Here is an 18,108-nt window from a genome sequence, read left to right as displayed (position 1 = left end):
GTGTGTGTGTGTGTGTGTGTGTGTGTGCGCGTGTGTGTGGTTTGGCATTGTGTAATATCTGACATAGGGTATATGAATTGACTTATGCAGAGTGTGTGTGCATTTCTTATTGTTGTGTGTGGTTTTATTAAGTGTAGGGCATGTGTCCAATAATCTTGTATGGCACTTTAGTGTAATTATCATACATTAAATTTAGGGCATTGTGCAATACTCTTGGGGTGTATGGAATGGTGGGGTCACTGTGGGTTAATTGTAGTCTGACTGTATGTGTGTGTGCGATCACGTCGCCTGTGTTCTCTTGACCTAATGTGTGGATCCGGGGAGGATACTGTGTGTTATTTGTAGTGTGACTGTGTATTTGTTTGGCTGTGTGGCCTGGGTCTCTCCGTTGTCCAAGACAAATTTCTCCTAAGGGAGGCAATAAAGGGAAGGCTTATCTTATCTTATCATAAAATAAGGTAAAATAAAATAAAATAGACGCAAGGCAAGCAGTACAATGGAGGATAAGGGCCATGTTAACGAAAAAAAAAGTTAGATTACAAGAATATAGTTTTATTTTTATGAGAAAGGTGATATTATGCTGCCAGCAAACTATAAAACAGATAAGAGCACAGGCAGCCTCCTTGGGAACCAGGGACAATGGTTGCTGTCTGTTTTCCAGTCATTGTTTTGACATGGTGTAATTATTTATACTTTATGGAAAGTGATCATTTTGACTTATATTACAATATCACATAGCATGTCATAATTTGGACTTTGACTTGCCATAAGTTTTTTTTTTCATCTGATTGTTCATTTTCTGTCAGAAAAAAAGCTTCCATACAAACTATAACCTGATGTAATCAACCATCCTTTTTCTGTGCTGCTGAAATGGCTTCACTTTTATATTTACACATATTGGTATATATCAAATATTAATTAGCATCTCATCATTTTGACTTATTATTTGACTTGGCTTTTTTTTTCAGGGTTGCTCTTTTGAAAAGATTTTTCAGCATTAGTTGCTTTTACTTTTAATTCTTTAAGTACATTTTCCTGATCATTCTTACCTTCACTTAAGTACCAGGTTCAATGCAAGACTTTTACTTGTAATAGAGTTTTTTTCACATTGTAGTATTTGTACTTTTACTCAAGTAAAGGATCTGAATACTTCTTTTTACCACTGCTCTTATTACATATTCTGTAATAAAAAAAAACATATTTGTCCTAACCCTTGTATTCCCTCCCAAAAAAAACCTCAATATGATCAAAAATAAATAAAATAAAATGAAATTTTAAAAAATCCCGATCAATTATGAATCATAGAAATCGCATTGTTGGATGATTCTTTCTCCGACAGCTCGTGAAGGCAGCACAGTGTGCACACATGCTGCAAGCTGCACGCCTCTCTGGTCCGCCCCTCTCAAATCCATCCATTGCTATTCCTCCCCTCCCTCCATGTCTGCCTCTCAGTGAACGGCACGGTACATGTTTTGGCTGACAGTCAGAGATGCCTTGTGGGGGACCAGCGCTATAAAAACATGGACTATGAATCGTCATGGACCACAACAGAGAAACACCAATCACAGCTGCCTTTATATTCCTCCCTATTGTATGTACATTCTACTTTTGTCCCTGTGTCTGTCTTTCTCTCCTCTCTTTTGTCCCTTTGCTCATCTGCTTGGCCTAGTTGTTGCAAGCTCAGAGAGACCTTGATGTGTTCAGACACTTGTGACAGTGGGAAAAAAAGAGGAGCAGTCAGTGCTGCCCTGTCACTGCACTCTGAAATTGTGGCTCGCCGTGTTATTAAATGGATGATGAGAAAGCATTTCATATTAGCTCAGTGGGTCAGATACAGTAGCTGAGGATCAGAGTCCTCTCGATGATGAGCGGGTGGATATAACAACAGTTGGAGCTTCAGCCTCAGTTGGAGGGCTGTCACACAAAGAAAGGCACAGTCGGGGGGAGAGACTGATAACGTTCAGTATCAGGGGCGTCATCTTAAGGTGTTTTCAAAAAAATCATACCAAACAGGTATACAGTGATGATAACAGCAGTTTTAATATCTTATTTTCTAACAATCACAATGTACATAAAGATACGCAACAAACAAATCACAAACATATCTATTACAAGTTTCTATTCACCTCATTCACTTATTGAATGAGTCTCACATTAGTTACATTAAATCACGCCCGTTAAAGATTTTCATACAAACAGCTGCATTAAAATTAATGTTAATTATCCCCTTAGAAACTGAATCGAAAACAGTTTTTTGATGCCTTTCTCAAACATTTAAACCTCTTGAACCCTTAAAAAATTGGTTTGATTTCTTTTGGAAACGTAGTGAAAAAGGCAAAGAGCAACTGGGCAAGAAATTTCCCACTCACTGCAAAAAATTATCTAAATTGACTTGCAGTTATAATTGCAGGGTTATTATTAGATTTGACCAACAAATAGGGAAAATGTCAAAAAGCTATAATCATAATTTTCATTAAAAATGATGCCACAGTATATACATTTTTATTTTATTTCATTTTTTTGTTTCTTTTTTGCCCTTTTTTCTTTATTGTTATGGTTTTGGGCTATTTTAAGGTGATTCTCTTGTAACGTGTTACTAATGAATTGCTAGTTTTTGGGCCATTTCTTGTTGGTCATTGCTGATTGACGTTGCCTTATTCCTCTATTCTCTTAAAGAAATCAAACCTATTTGTTCAGGTTTCAAAGGGTTAAAGCATGTAGGTAATACAAAAAAAATCTTTCTTTTAAAAACTGTTTGTCTCAGTCTGTCTGATTTGTTCCCAGTCTGTTCCCAAAATGCTGTGTTTGTTCAGTGGTGCTGTAACTTCAGCTATGCTACATCCTCCAGTGACAAGGTTTCCAGTCCTGAAACAGGGTCCAGTCTAATCTCTGATGTTGAGGTCACGTCAAATGTCAGAGTCTGGAGTCTTCTCCTGTTGGGAGATCACATTTACTAACAAGACCAGCAACGATATAGATTGTTTCTGCTGCTTCATGTTATATACAAACATGTTATATGCAATATTTATACATAAATGAAACCATCTTGCATTTTTAACATTTTTATGAATAGCCAGGATGAAGGGATAGAGTGGATTCTTAAAAGTGGGTTTGCTAAGGGCAGTAATTCCCAGCTGGTAGGTGGTGGTCCAAAAGTGGGTCGGAGGTCCACTGAAAGTGACTTGCAAACGTGTCAAGTTTGTAAAAACACACTTATTTTGAAGGACAGGCTAACAAACTTTGTTAAGGGCCTACTTTATACTGTCAACTTTTTTTTTTTCGAGTACAGTAACTATTTTATTGCTCTTTTCTCTGTATTATTTGTACTAACATGTTCTACTTTTGCTTTTATGTCTCCAGTTTTGAAGAAATTATATGCACTTTTCTGGTTGGAGCGCTACTTACAAAATGTGAAGTAACTGCACTTTATTCTTGGAATATGTTGTATTTCACTGTTGTACGCCCATTTGTTTACATTTTGTGGGATAAAATTGAATATGTGGTAATATATTATATATGCTATGTAGTCAGTGTATTACATATAGTAGCGATCAGTAAACATGCTCCCAGTTTGGAGGAGCAGGCTGGAGTCCGACAAGTAATCTAAGCAAAGGACTGCGGTGGAGGGGTCAGCAACAAAATGTTTTTAAGCCAAAAATGTTTAATATTAGTTGAAGTGTGTACTATACTGAGAGCATTTTCAGCTCTTAACTTTTCCGTCAGACTGCCCAACTCAACAGTGCAGACGTTATCGGCTTCAGTTTTACATGTAAGCTCTCGTCAAAGCCACCAGACTCCATCAAGAAACACTGTAATTTATTTATTTTTCTTTACCTGAATACAGGAGCTGCTGGTCCTCCACTGCCTCAATCAGTTAGTTTTCTGTTGTGTAACAGAACTAACCCTTTAAAACCCCAAAATCACACAGTAACACAAACAAACTTATTGAGGCAGCGGTTGACCAGCTGCTTCTTTGTTCAGCGATGTTAAATCACTGTTTTTCTCAACAGTCTCGCTTTGAAGAGAGCGATAAATTATCCCCATTTTCCCCGTTGGAAGCCACTGGCTGACATTAATGTTGGCAATGAAAATGCTTTTAAAGCAGCATCCATTTAAAGCGATAGTTTTTTTAGGTGGCTAAAATATGTTTTGTTGCTCAATACCATCCAGAGCAGTAAATTGCTGAGCTTCCATGTCGGACTATAGCCTGCTTCTCCAAACTGGGCTCATGCCAACCGAATTCTTCTGTTTGTTATATACTGTGTATGGATAAATACCCAATACAACCCTACTTAAAAAAATCTGAACTGTTCCTTTAAGTATGAGACTAAAATCATCTTAGAAATGTAAATAAAGGACAATGTAAGCTGTGAATTCCCATCGAGACTGGCAATTCAAAATTATCATTAAAAGTAAAAAATAGACATACATGTCCGGACTTCATGGCCATCATGTGCAGAACTTTTACAGCTCTGAATGTCAAAATGAAATCTAACCAGTCCTGTTAAATCCAAAGCAATTTATACGGTCTGAGTTTATTGTCATTGTGGACTCACCGTGTATACGGGGTTTTTGAAAGACACAAAACCGTTGTCCCCAATGGGTTCAAACTGCTGAAAAAAAGAGAAATAAAATGCTTTAGTAACTGATGAAACATAAACCAGCACATACAAAGCTTCCAATGCCTTCACATCCACTGAACAGTAAACATTGTGTAACATTTTGACATGTGTCGCCATGGCTACCTGTGTGCTTGATGCAGCTGGCTGTTTAGAGGTGAGGTCAAAGTCTTCTGTGTCTGAGCCGTGTGCTGGCTTCTCAGAGGGCTCCTATATGGTCATAAAAGTACAAAAATTCATTATGGTTTAAAGGGATATTAAAACGTGGGTTCATCATTATTATTATTATCTGACTCTATTCTATTTATTTATTGAGGTTTTTATATAATTATGTGGCTCCCTTGTAGTGCTATTTATGTGTTCAAATCCAAACATTCAAATTTTGGTCTAAATACGCATGTTTTAGAGTAATGGTACATGGTAAATGGCCTGCACTTGTATAGCGCTTTTCCAGGCTTTTGACCACTCAAAGCGCTTTCACACCGCGTCACATTCACCTATTGACACACGAGTGGCCGAGTCTACCGTACAGGAGACACCTGCTACTCAGTAACCAATCACACGCACTCACACTCCCAATGACGCAGCAATGCGAGCAAATTGGGGTTCAGTATCTTGACCAAGGATACTTCAACATGTTGCTTGGAGGAGCCGGGCATCGAACCACTGACCTTTCAATTAGAGGACGACCCACTCTACCTCCGAGCCACAGCCATGTACAGAGTCAAAATGTTATTTTTCTAAAGTCTTTCAAAAAATATTTCCCTTGTAGGTAATATTTTGAGCTGTGGGGAACATGATGTGACATTTAATTAGTGATAAATGTGAAACTAACCTCGCTGGCAGCTGCAGGCCTGTTTGCACTTTTTGTGGGCTCGTCCACAACTTGAACTTCTTCCACATACAAGGTGTTATTAAGGTTCTCCTGAGGGAGGAAACAGTATCACAACAATGAGCGAATCAAAATACATCAAAATATGAAACTTCTATTTCGATCTTTTCTAAACTTGACAATATCAACTTTCTAAAAGGTCCATTTATGTTTCCTGTTGAAATGCATTAGAGCGCCCAAAGGTATGAGTCTTAAAACCCGGAAATGAGTTAGCATTTTAGCACTCTCTCGTTTCAGAGTCAGTGGATTTCTTGAATGGGTTTTTGGTTTGATGCCTAACATAAACTTAAGTAACTTTTTCATTGTATCTACAACATAGATACACTAATTTCTGTAAGTGTTTTAATCTGTTTTTACATTTCTCTGAAAAAGACTAAGGAATTTATATGTACCTTACCTCATCTGACATAAAAGTGAACAGAAAATACTTGACAGCTTCTCTGAACAAAGGTGTTTTTTTGTGTGCAAAACAGCACATATAAAAATTACAGCAAGTTTATATCAAACAATTGCAGAACGTGGAAAAACCCATAAGGGAAAAATGTGATCTCAACAATATGGCATATAATCTGAAACTGTTATTTATATACAGCCACCAAGCCAGAGGATGCATGAGCAGAATCAATGAACTCTGCAGGCGAGCAGTGATTTCTATTCATCGACCTTGTTTCTTCCACTGGGGGCCGAGGCGGCGGCCATAGTGCTCCTGGCTGCAGGTTGTTGTCCAGTTTCATATGCTGGGTTCTCAAAACTCTTCCCGTCTGTTTCCACCATGGACACAGACATACAGGGAACCTGACGCCAGACGACAAGAAGACACAAGTCAGTGACTATCTAAAGAATAAATCACTGACATTCAATAACATGTCTGACATGAAGCATTTCTGTCATGAATAGGGGTGCCCCCTGAAAACTAGCTGAAATCAGTTTAAAATACTAAGAAGGCTTTCCGGCTGTGACGACACCCCTGACTCCCAAACCAACCCCTCCTCCTTCTGTCCACATTAGCAGTGAGAGGGAGGACATCAAAGGACAGGATGAAGGAATGATAATGTTCTTTAATCTTTTAAAACTTCAATCGCTCATGGTTCCCACACATCTTTAACTGATGCATTTTGAAAAACTTTTCCAGAATCTTATTACTCTTTCCCATGAGATTAAAATGGGTGGGCCTATATCGTGAGTTATACTTTATTAGACACTCACTTCCCGGGCATTTGCAGATAAGCAAAATGCTAGCAAATTTGAATTACTTCACTCATTAAGAGCTGCTTATGCCGATGGCACATGCAGTAACTTCACAAAATGTCAAGGGTGCCCCTATTTTTCAGAGGATTGGAAATCGAAGATGTAACCGCAATAAGACATTCTTACACATTTATTTCTTTTTAAACAAATGTTTAACAGACAAGTCTAATAAGTGTTTTGCAACCCTGCCTGAACCTAAAAGTGTAAGATACCCTAATAAATTAAGGCTGATCAATGGCATGTCCCATCATGAGCCTGCCACCATCCAAGTGGATCAACGACCCGATACAGTGGCCAGATATGGCTTATCTAGACATCTATACATATATAATACCGGCCAAAATAATGTGCATTTAAAACTTTTCTAATACATTCTAATCATTCCAAGTGCAACATTTGTCATATTTGCTGTAACTGTCACTACATCCACAAAGTATCACTTGAGACAGTCTGTGAAAAAAATCCCTGTCCTTTTTCTACTGCCACAAATGGCATTTGCCAAAGAAAAAAGTTGCCAAAAAAGTTTGTAACCTGGCTGCCATGTCGGAAACAGTCAAGCTGAAAACTGAGCACCACCCACCTGCCAGACCAGCGTTCTCATTTTGCAGCTCAACAGCACGTTAAAATAGGTTCCTGAAAACATTTGAGGCTAGAAAAAGGCAATGTAGTAACAGAAGTTTGATTTCAGTTGATCAGCGCTGCTTTTTTGACAATATGACCACAGTTCTCAAGCCATGATTGACATGATTGACAGCTGCGCTGGAGACTCGTTGGAGATTCTTATTGGATGTTTTGGTTCATGGACAGTAAGGCCATCAGAAGCTTATCAAGGGGGCATTTTTTTTTACACAAAATCTCTAACTTATTTAGTGCTATGTCAATAAAATGACAGTTTCAGTAAACATGACAAAAAGTTATTTTCATAAAGTTACTAACTACAACTTCACAACACTACTATTTTAGATTTGTATAGTTTACTGAAATTGTTGCTGCTCTAAAATCACTTTTATGTTATGTTTAAAATATAACTAAATCCTGATCTTTTTCAAAATGTTTTTTTTTTTTTTTAATGAAAGACCTAATCAGGATATCAATAGAGAACCACACCAATAAGTAGTTTCAATAATTGCAGGAGTATCGATAAAATCCTAATACACTGACACCCGTCATTTGTCATGAACGGCTATTTTGTTTTGCTACTAACCTGTTCAAAATTCAGCCTTGTTTCACCGTCTTCTGTTTTTGGCGCATTTGCAGACGAACCGTTTCTGGAAATCATCAAGACGCACAAAAGATTCAGCTTTAACACGATGCTGTACATAACATATTAACACACATTCAATCTAACAGCACATTAAAGTCTAACTTTCTCGAAAGTTAATTTAACTTGCTTTTTGTTGAGTCTTGTTTTGTCGTAAAATTGACTGCTTATGAACATTTAGGAGAAAAAAAACCTCAGATGTAACATTTCTGACTGTAATAACCATCTGTTGTATCTTTTCTCTGTTGGCTTCATCTCACCTAAAACTTGGCAAGTTGGGCATGGAGGGCATTGAGGGCATGGACGGCATACTGGGCATACTGGGCATGTTGCTCCATACCCTCTCCAGCAGCTTGGGCTTCTTCCTGGCAGCATAGACCAGAGCGACCAACAGAGCCACTATCACGACTGTCACCCCAATCCCAATCGCTACTCCAACTGAGATGGAGGGACATCGACAGAGGAGGAGCAAAAGGCAATTTATTAAAATCAAATTAAATTAAATTAAAATTTTTCTGGCTATTAAAATCAAATATACTTGAGGGTGGGACCACGTAGTGTCTGCTTTTCTCGCAGTAATCTCCTATCCAGTCTGGAGGACATCTGTCAAAATAAAAACAAACAACAGAATTAAAAACACTGCACCCATTTACAGTACCTGTTGACTGCTTTTGTTTGTGCATCACTTTTTTAAAGTTTGTTTTATATTGTCTGATGTATATGTATCTGCATGAATATTTTCAATTCTTGGCTGTAAAGACTAAAATATTTCGTACTTGCAAAGAGCCTTGTTGTCATCAAAGTAGCAGGTGCCTCCATTCTGACACTGACATGGTGGTGGCATAGTGGGCAGTGGATCAAACCCTGAAATTATTTACATGAACAACAATAACAACATTACTGCTCCATGGCAGAAACGTTTATGTCATCTGGACAGCAACAGGGATGTAATATAATTTTAGGCATATTTGTGACTCTACACTTCCTCTTTCTCTGTGACCACAACAATAAAAGCACTACTTCACTTTCCATGGATAAAATCCAGCATCACGATATTTCTGACCAAATATCTCAATATCAAGAGTGCGACAATATTGTAGGGTTTACTGTTGCTTTTACAAAATGTACAAAATAAATTTTGTAATAAATACATTTTTGATAAATAATCATCAGATGTGTTGAGAAAAGAAAAGAAGAGAATAGAAGAGAAGAGAAGAGAACTAGGAAAACTCACACATTACAGCAGCTCAAGAGTCAGAAGCAGAGAAATGCAAAAAGTGATTTGACTGCAAAAATATATTAAGTATTACAAAATACAAATGAGATAAAATAAAAAATAAAATATAATAATATAAAACATAACATCTGTATACACTTTGAACACATTTTTCTTATACAAATACTGCATGTACATCATTTTTAGTTATACAGAATAACTAAAATACACACATGGTGTGTGGTATATTTACTGTAAATATATAGAAATATAGTCTGTAAATCTTATTGCACAGCAAGTGCTATACAATAACTAAGTGGGGTAAAGGCAAATAATAAACAGCCTGAACAATCTGTTAAGTTCAGAAAATGTCATAACTTTGCTGTAATTCAGCCTTTAAAACCTGAAAAAAGACAACATGATGTTTAAAATCTGAGACTATATCTAGTAAAACAATATCAATATAATATCCATATATAGCCCTGTCCTACTTTCCCGCCAAACATGCTTGATGACAAAGCATTTCTCATTCTTATGGTAAATTGCTTCATATTACCTCCTACTAGGCATACCTTCATTCTACATTAGCTTCACTGACATCTATAGTGTGAATTTATTGTGTTGCAGGCTGAGATTATGCAAAGAGAAAGGAGGAGATGATGTAAGTTGCATCAATATGGATGCAATTCAGGTCATAGATGAATTTCTGAGATTTCAATACATGAAGCCTTATGTTTGTAAGACACAAGGAAAATATACAGGTCATTTTCTTACCGGCATCACATTCAGTGTTACTGCCAGGCACGAAGCTGGTGCCCTGGGGGCAGGCGCAGGTGTAACCTCCCGGCCGGAGCAGGCACAGGTGGCTGCAGGTTCCCTTACACGGATTCTTCACTGCAGAGACAGTGAAATGTGTTTTATTTCATTTCAACAAGTTAAAGTGCAGGATTGCTTTACATGAAAACGGTATTCTAAAAAGACTGGCATTGTTTTTTGTGTGTCAGTTGAGGTCATTGGAGCAGGCAGCAATTTGCTATGTCCATTCTCTATCGATATGACCATGTCTCCCTGTAGTAACATTTTTCTTTCTTGCAAATTATGGCTGATAAAATCTTTGATGTTTTTTTTGTGAATCAAATCACTGGAAATCCGTGATGAGTATATGTGTCAAGTATAACAGAATACTAACATAATGCATCAGTCAACAATAAAACAGCAGAAAGAAAAAAATTAATGTACAAATGAAAAAAAAGGTCCTGTGATTAAGTTCAAGAATTTTGGGCCAGGATACATGATAATCTTTGCGAGATTTCAGCAACTCAAACTGAGCTCCAGTTTTAAGTGATGGATCTGTTTTAATAGGAGGAAATAAACACATTACATGTTGTGTCCAAACTAGTATCATGATCAGCAGACAAATTCATCTCAGAGGATGGAGACAAAATCTGTGTCCGCTGCATATAGTGGTATGTGATTATGTCAACAACCAAGGCCAATTGTGCATGGGTGGTTGGCGGGGGGGGGGTCGGTGTTTGTATGTATGTATATTGCATATCTTGTGATTTATTTTGTGATACATTATATTCTGTATTATGTTGAGAAAAATAAATATTTTGAATCCTAAAAAAATGTATAAATTAAAAATAATCTACAGAAAAACATCTACATGCAAACGTGATTCTATTATGGTGATAAAAAACAAAAACAACAAAAAACATAAACTAAGTGTGCAGCTTACTTGCTATGGAGTTGTATCTCTGCTGCTGGTACACGGAGATCTGCGTCAGCCACGGCCCGGCAGTCAGCAGCTTGGTCTTGGCTCCGCGGCCAAACTTGTCCTGCCGGAAGACCTCGCCTTTCTCCTGAGTACTCCAATAAACGTGGTCCTCGAACACACTCACACTGAAGGGGTTTCTCACATCTGGACAAAAGGCAACAAAATGTGAATGATTCGACTGAGCTCCAATGATGGAGAGACATACTGAATGTTTAATTGCATATGAACATGTTCTTCTTTAGATAAAGCCGCATTTAGGACCTCATTTCAGGCTTCTTCGATGACTGTCCCTCCTCATCCTCACCTATGTAGACGGCAGTTCTGCGGCCGTCTCCTGAAGGCAGAACAGACTCTATGTGGCTCTCTTTGGAGTCAGACCAGTAGATTCTGTCATCGTTGGTGAAGTCGATTGACAGACCAGTGGGCCAACCCAGGCCGTCGGCCACCAGGACTTTCCTCTCCTGACCATCCAGCCAAGAGCACTCGATTTTGGCTGCCTCCCCACGGTCAGCCCAGTACAACATCCTGCAGAAACATGGTGGAGATTCGAGTTCTGGGCTCTGAGATATGCTGCGTTAAAGTGCTTTCATTTTAAATTTTCCATGACAGGTAAATGCAACAGCAGAAAGAGAATTGCCATGGGAGGAGGAAATACAAAACTGTCTGGCTGCCATATGTTACCATTGTTAGTTCAGGGACTGCTGCCTTTACAGGCATGATAGCCACAGTGAATAATGCCCCAAGCAAGGCTCATTTTAGAGGAGCAACACCTTAGAGGAGGTGGAGGGTACTCGGGGATGAGGCGTTTATGTATGTGTATACTGGATTTCTGAAACGAAAATGTGAATAGCCTTGTCTACAGCTAGTGTTTGGTTTGTCCATTATGGGCTACAGTGGAAACATGGTAGTGCAACATGGCCATCTCCATAGACACGAACCCACTCCTTAAGTAGATTTAAACGGCTAATTCTAAGGTAACAAAAACACCACGATTCCTTTTTTCAGGTGACTGTACCCTAAAAATAACACACTTAATGTATTATATTCCATTTCTGCCAATATATCCACCTAAAGCCTAAATACTGGACCCTTCAGCCAGGTGTGGTAACTCGTCTGTCTCACCCCAGTCGTGGATTGACGGCCACAGCAGACGGGTGGCCCAGATCAGTCTTGACTAGGTGCTTCCTGTAGCGTCCGTCCAACATGGCCACCTCTAACCTCTTTACCCTGGAGTCTGCCCAGTACAGGTTCCTACAAGCAGAAGAATTACAGAACTTCTAACCAAATATGCTTTGACACATGCAAACTTTCAATGAAAAAATAAGATTCTTTAGCAATCAGAAGCATCACAGAACAAATGCTTTGCCGTAAGAGGTGCTGATGAAGGCTCTTCATTTATAGATTTGAATGTTGTTGTTTTTTTGCAGAACTTTCATGTAAATGAAATCAAACTTTCTACTGATAAACTAATGATTAAGCTCAGAGTACTGGAGTACTGAGGGGATCTAATCAGGTAAGTTAAGAAATGTCGGCGCAAACAAACCTGCCCACCCAGTCCACAGCGATGCCGTCTGGTCTGGTGATGTATTTGATGCCGAGGTCAACGGCAGCTCCGATGTTGTTACTGCCATCATCCACAGAGGGGATATATGCTCTTTTAATGGCACCTGGCACAGAGTCCTTACCGGCTACAGTGAAGTACACCATACCTGACAAAACACAAACATCATTAGACAAGTTCCTCTGATTTAAGCTGTGTCATTACTGTACTCTGTGTGGACCTTTTCTACAGTTTCTAGTATTAATCTGTGTTTGACCCACTGAATCCAGTATTGTTGTGGTCCCAGTCATAGTCCAGAGCCATAATGTGCTCCTCTTCTTCTAGGAAGTCATGGTAGGTCTCCATCTGCAGGTTGAACCTCCGGATACGAATGTTCTCTGGTAGAAGCAGCAGGGGAGTCGCTCCTGAGGAAACACAGATATTTACACTTTACCTGTTCTGCGCATTCTTTAAATATATATTAAAAAGAGGGAGCAGCTATTACTCATATTTGTCTAATGAGTCTTTTTACCTCTAAGTGAAGTAAAAAAAAATATTTCAATAAGCATTCAAATCAGCTGTATTGTTTAAAATTTCTCCTGTTTTAAACCAAGGCTCATAAAGAAAAGTTTGCTCTCACCCTCAGCTTCACACATCTTGCCGTCGCCCACCTTTCGGTAGCCGGGAGCACACTCACAGTGGTAGTTACCCTTGGTGTTCCTACAGACCTGAGGACAGGTGCCATACACCTCACACTCATTGATGTCTGCAGGAGGGGGAAAAGATTTTAAGAAGTGTTAACGTTTTTCATGATTTTATCCACGGGATCTGTAACCAAAATGATGATACTTTTTAAAACACTCTTTGGCTGTGTGTTGTTTTTTTTTTAACCGAATTTAGAAGAACTGTCATAATGTGTTCATCCACGTGCTGTCATTTATGTTTGAGTTATATAAAGGAGGACTACTTTCTTCCCAGTGAGTGTTTGCTTTTGTGTGTTAGTGTAATTTTTGGTAACAAGCAACAACTAAACAAAACCAGGGCTGTCAAACTATTAAAATTTACACAATTAAAAAAAACACACAAGTAATTACAGAATTTCAATAGTTAATCACAATTAATCACATCTTTCAATCACATGGTTACAATTAAAATATTTTGCATTTCAAAACAGTTTTGAAGTCCATATTGGTAAGATAAAGCAGTTGTTACCAGATTGTCTTTATTAGGAATCAAATGACAGCAAAAAACTGCATGGGACTGGCATAGTGTGCATGTCTTTCAAGGGGAGACTCATGGGTACCCACAGAACCCATTTTCATTCAGATATCTTGAGGTGAGAGGTCAAGAGATCCCTGTGAGTTGGCCATGCCATTTTTCCATCACCAAAATGTAGCCTTACATTGAAGCCTATCATTGCAGCCCACTTACTGAGAAGCTAACATGACATTTGACACAGGACTTAAGATAAAAAATAAAAATAAAAGTGGACAAAACTAATAGTGAGTGTGTACCGAGGCAGGTGAAGGTACTCTCAGGGTTAACTCTGTATCCAGGCCTGCAGGAGCAGATGAAGCCGGTGCCGTTCAGGTTGGTGCACTCATGCTGGCACAGTTTCTCCTCACAGTTGCGATCGTGGCCAAAATCTGGAGCCAGACAACACAGTAAGAGCTAATACAAGAGCTGCTTACTTTTGATGTAATTCAACATTGGCTTTGTTTACATGGGCAGAATAATTTAACTATTGACTACAATCCATGTCACAGTGAATCCTTGCCCCTTGATGACCGATGAACCTTCATGTATTCATAAATAAATTGTGCAACAGGATATTTCTGTCCACCTTTGGTGTTGTGGGCACAAAAAGAGCAGCTCTCTGTCTTATTATCTTATTATGAGAGTCTTGTCTTAGAGATTCTTGTCATGCAACCGTCATCATGAGAAATCTATCTCAAAATGCACCTTTTATTTAGCTAAATAATAAGATTTTCTCATAATTACACAATTTTCACCTCATAATTGTGAGACCCATACCTTGTAATTACAAGCACTTTTCTTAAAGTTATATGCTGCTATATTATAATCAGGTCATAGCTTGGCCCTGGAGAGGCAGAATATGGATAGATAAATGTATATGACAAAATTACACATAATAGAAGTCATTATTATAAACATCTCCAACACCTTTTTACTTGGAGGATGCGATGTGCTTTCATACAAGACCACACACAAATTATACTTATTATTCAACATGTATGTCCTAATTATGTGATCTTTTTCTTGTTACTATTAAATTGTTTTTTCTTCTGGTGAACATGATGAGCTGTGCACCTAATGTAGCTGTAATTTAGTTTTTCAGTGCCAAGCAAAGCATCTTACACCTCTACTTTAAAATTCTACAGATGCAGTTGACTGTAGTTTGGAGACACTAGAGGATAACTGTAAGGTCACATTTAATAGCAACATTTAATAACTGATTTCAAAGTGACACTGAAGGAGGATTTCTCTGGTGAGTGAATGAGTGTTTGTCGTGCTACTCACTGCAGCCCAATTCATCGGTGCGATCTCCACAGTTGTCATTGTGGTCACATACGTAAGGGAGGGCCACACACTGCCCGTTGGTGCATTTAAACTCTTCCAGTGTGCAGGGCGGCAGTGTGGGCTCGCGGCCTGAGAAGGACACAGTTACAATGAGTCATCAACACAAGTACTCAGGGAAGGTTGAGTGGATATAGAACCCATCTGTGGAAACATGTCCACCTCCGCCAGTCTAACACTGAATTCAGAGCTTTCTGTACAGTGTCTCTCTTCACTCCCCAACTGTCTAAAGATGGGGAGAAAATGTGTTTAAATTAGCGGACTGCCCACACTCGTAGATATGCACAAAGACAGGCATGCTCCCACACAGTCAAGCACTCAAATGTAGGCATATACTCTAACATGGCCACATACTATACTATATTCACTAAATATCCAGCTGAAGGCTTCTCCACAGCCGCCCCTCAATTTGTCTTTACCATCTCCTCCCCAAACAACAAACAGCTTTAGATGAGCTTGTCCACCTCCTCTCCGAATCTGACTATTTAATCTCCTCTCAAAATAATTTGCTTTGGTTGATGTTTAAGCTGATTGTGTAACAATTCCATAAAACAGACTATTTCCTTATCCCTTGTATGTTTCAGGCTTTGTGTCCTGTGCAGACACAGATATCATTTTGGGATTTCCCCATTTCACTGGCCTCAGGGACGAAGGTTCAGGAGGCATTAGTGATGTTCCAACTAATCCTTGAGGGTCCCAGAAACGGTTGATTAGTGTAGCATTCGCTGGACCTGAATTTATCACAAATCTGGTTTTGGCTATGTTTAAAAAGAGGAAGAAGAGAACATTTTCTAATACTGATATATTTTTATGCATAACCTAATTTATGTATATAGAGACACAGTGTCTCTAAATACAAATTCTGTTTACTGCTGCATGTGTGTTCAAATTTTTATTTCTGCTTGTTTCTGTGTTTACACCTCTATACCTAATGCTCAAACTTCTCTTATTTGTGTGTGCTTGTGATAATGTTAACTATTCTTTATGGTCTTGGAAACAATGTGACTGGACATAAACAGTTGTTTCCCGCTCTTACCTGTATATAATAGCTGCAAGATCAAGTTAAGCTTAATATCTTTGTTGCTGTAGAATGTCCTCTGCACTTTGTTTAAAGATATTAAGAGCTAAAGAGTCACTACTGTAATCCTTGGCTGTAACTTTCTGAAATAATAATAGCAGTTTTTAAATTAGGGTATACTTTGTTGATTTTCAACCAGCTCTGTGTCACCATGTCACCTGTCTGCCAGCCGAAATCCACAAGATGATGTGAAATTCCATGTTTCGCATCATCTGACATCATCTGGCTGGCAGATGGGCGAGGAGCTCAAGGACAGAGGGCGCTGTAACACTGTTCATCTAGACACACTGTCAACACTAAGTTACACAAAGCTGGTTGAAAATCTGCAAAGTGTCCCTTTAAATTTGATTCAGGAGGATTTGAGAAACAGATTTGGTATACTAAGCATGCACTGGCACTTGGTAAGAAGCAGTGTTTCCATTAACAGTAACCCTGATGAAGTAAACAGACAAGTAAACCTGTAGTGTCTTACAGAGTTCTTCCTTCTCATCGCTGCCGTCTCCACAGTCGTCCCTCTGGTTACACAGCAGGCCGGAGTAGATACAGAACCCGTTTGCACAGCGGAACCTGGACGGCATCTCACAGGTGACATTCACTGGTCAAACAAACACAAATCTGAGTTTAGACCAACCTATGCAAGTATAAACAATTAAAATTACACTGTTACTTTTAATCGTAATAGCTTGTAAAGTTTTTGTTGATTTAAATATGAGGTAAATTTAACAAGAGGAAGCAACTGCAGAGCTCCAGATTGACACTTTACAGTATAGATCAAATGGCATTGTTTATTCTCAATAACTTCTGGGTAAAAAACAGCATCATTTACATACAATTTAACAACAGCAAGAAATAGCTAAGATATCTTGACTTGTCCTGCATGGGTGTGCTGGGTAACAATAATGACTGAAGAAGGGTTTAGGTTTTTTGCCGTATATAATAAACAAAATGTTTCTCACAACACAAAGTGAGCTGTTCATCAGAGCGGTCCCCGCAGTCATCGGAGCCGTCACAAACCCAGCCCTGGCTCACACACAGACGGTTCGCACACTGGAATTGGCTCGGAGGGCACCAACGGCCTCCTGGGTAACGAGTTGCTGTAATGGTAGGAAAAAACAGTTAAATAGTGATAATCTGATATAATCTGTTCGTGGATTTTTTTACTTTAATAAGATCTGTTGATTATCTCTTTTTCATGGTTTTTCAGTTCTCTCTTCCAGAGTCTGTTCTGAGGACATGTTATGGTTCTTTTAGATAGTCGACAGTAAATGGATGTCGGGAAATAAATGGGAGTAAAGAAACGGGAATAATGCTTGCAGCTTAGGTCCCTTTCCAGACTTAAATTTAACCATACAACATCCAGACTAACTAGACTTGTTATAAATCTTAACACTGGAGTCATTTCAGACTTAGGGATGCGCAGACACTTTATATGCACACACTTATAAAAATAAGAGTGCATCAAAATGCTGTTAGGGCCAGGCACTTTGCCATTTTTTTTCATGTTGTTTACTTACGACAGCTGGTCTCGTCTGAGAGGTCCTGACAATCAGGGCGGCCATCACACTGCAGAGCAACGGGGATACAGTGACCCGAGTCACACTGGAAAAACCCTGGACGACACGTCTGCAACTCTGGAAAAGAGCCAGGATGGTTAAGTTTGTGTTTTATGACAATTAATACTTCAAAGAAGTGAGTTCATGTGCAGCATCTGCTCACCACAGTCCCGTTCATCTGAGTTGTCCCCACAGTCGTTGTCATGGTCACACACCCAGTTTCCAGGGATGCACCGTGCGTCGTCACATCGAAACTCACTTTCAGAGCAAGGCCTTGGCTCTATAGACAACAGTCACCGTAACCAAGAGACACACATATCTTAAGT

At 38.9% G+C, this 18,108-nt stretch overlaps 1 protein-coding gene across 1 annotated transcript in view; it reads right to left on the bottom strand.

The window, feature by feature from the left end:
* Positions 1-2,900: 2,900 nt before the first annotated feature.
* lrp2b (low density lipoprotein receptor-related protein 2b) overlaps positions 2,901-18,108 on the bottom strand; it is a 57,101-nt gene continuing 41,893 nt past the window's right edge. Inside the window, exons 60-81 of the mRNA XM_042507998.1 lie at positions 17,946-18,062; positions 17,744-17,860; positions 17,186-17,323; positions 16,702-16,824; positions 15,095-15,223; positions 14,068-14,199; positions 13,194-13,319; positions 12,835-12,978; positions 12,557-12,722; positions 12,136-12,264; positions 11,318-11,538; positions 10,975-11,157; positions 10,011-10,130; positions 8,797-8,884; positions 8,559-8,623; positions 8,281-8,452; positions 7,964-8,027; positions 6,175-6,306; positions 5,455-5,544; positions 4,746-4,829; positions 4,557-4,613; positions 2,901-2,933 (exon numbers count right to left, since the gene is read on the bottom strand). Coding sequence (XP_042363932.1) covers positions 2,907-2,933; positions 4,557-4,613; positions 4,746-4,829; positions 5,455-5,544; positions 6,175-6,306; positions 7,964-8,027; positions 8,281-8,452; positions 8,559-8,623; positions 8,797-8,884; positions 10,011-10,130; positions 10,975-11,157; positions 11,318-11,538; positions 12,136-12,264; positions 12,557-12,722; positions 12,835-12,978; positions 13,194-13,319; positions 14,068-14,199; positions 15,095-15,223; positions 16,702-16,824; positions 17,186-17,323; positions 17,744-17,860; positions 17,946-18,062 — 2,624 coding nt within the window. The 3' untranslated portion in view covers positions 2,901-2,906. The remainder of the gene's footprint in view (positions 2,934-4,556; positions 4,614-4,745; positions 4,830-5,454; positions 5,545-6,174; positions 6,307-7,963; positions 8,028-8,280; positions 8,453-8,558; positions 8,624-8,796; positions 8,885-10,010; positions 10,131-10,974; positions 11,158-11,317; positions 11,539-12,135; positions 12,265-12,556; positions 12,723-12,834; positions 12,979-13,193; positions 13,320-14,067; positions 14,200-15,094; positions 15,224-16,701; positions 16,825-17,185; positions 17,324-17,743; positions 17,861-17,945; positions 18,063-18,108) is intronic.

This window comes from Plectropomus leopardus, chromosome 19, assembly GCF_008729295.1.
Source record: "Plectropomus leopardus isolate mb chromosome 19, YSFRI_Pleo_2.0, whole genome shotgun sequence".
In the NCBI taxonomy this organism is placed as follows: domain Eukaryota; kingdom Metazoa; phylum Chordata; class Actinopteri; order Perciformes; family Serranidae; genus Plectropomus; species Plectropomus leopardus.
Note: the sequence above shows the minus strand (reverse complement) of the source record. Positions and strands in the feature narration are given on the sequence as shown.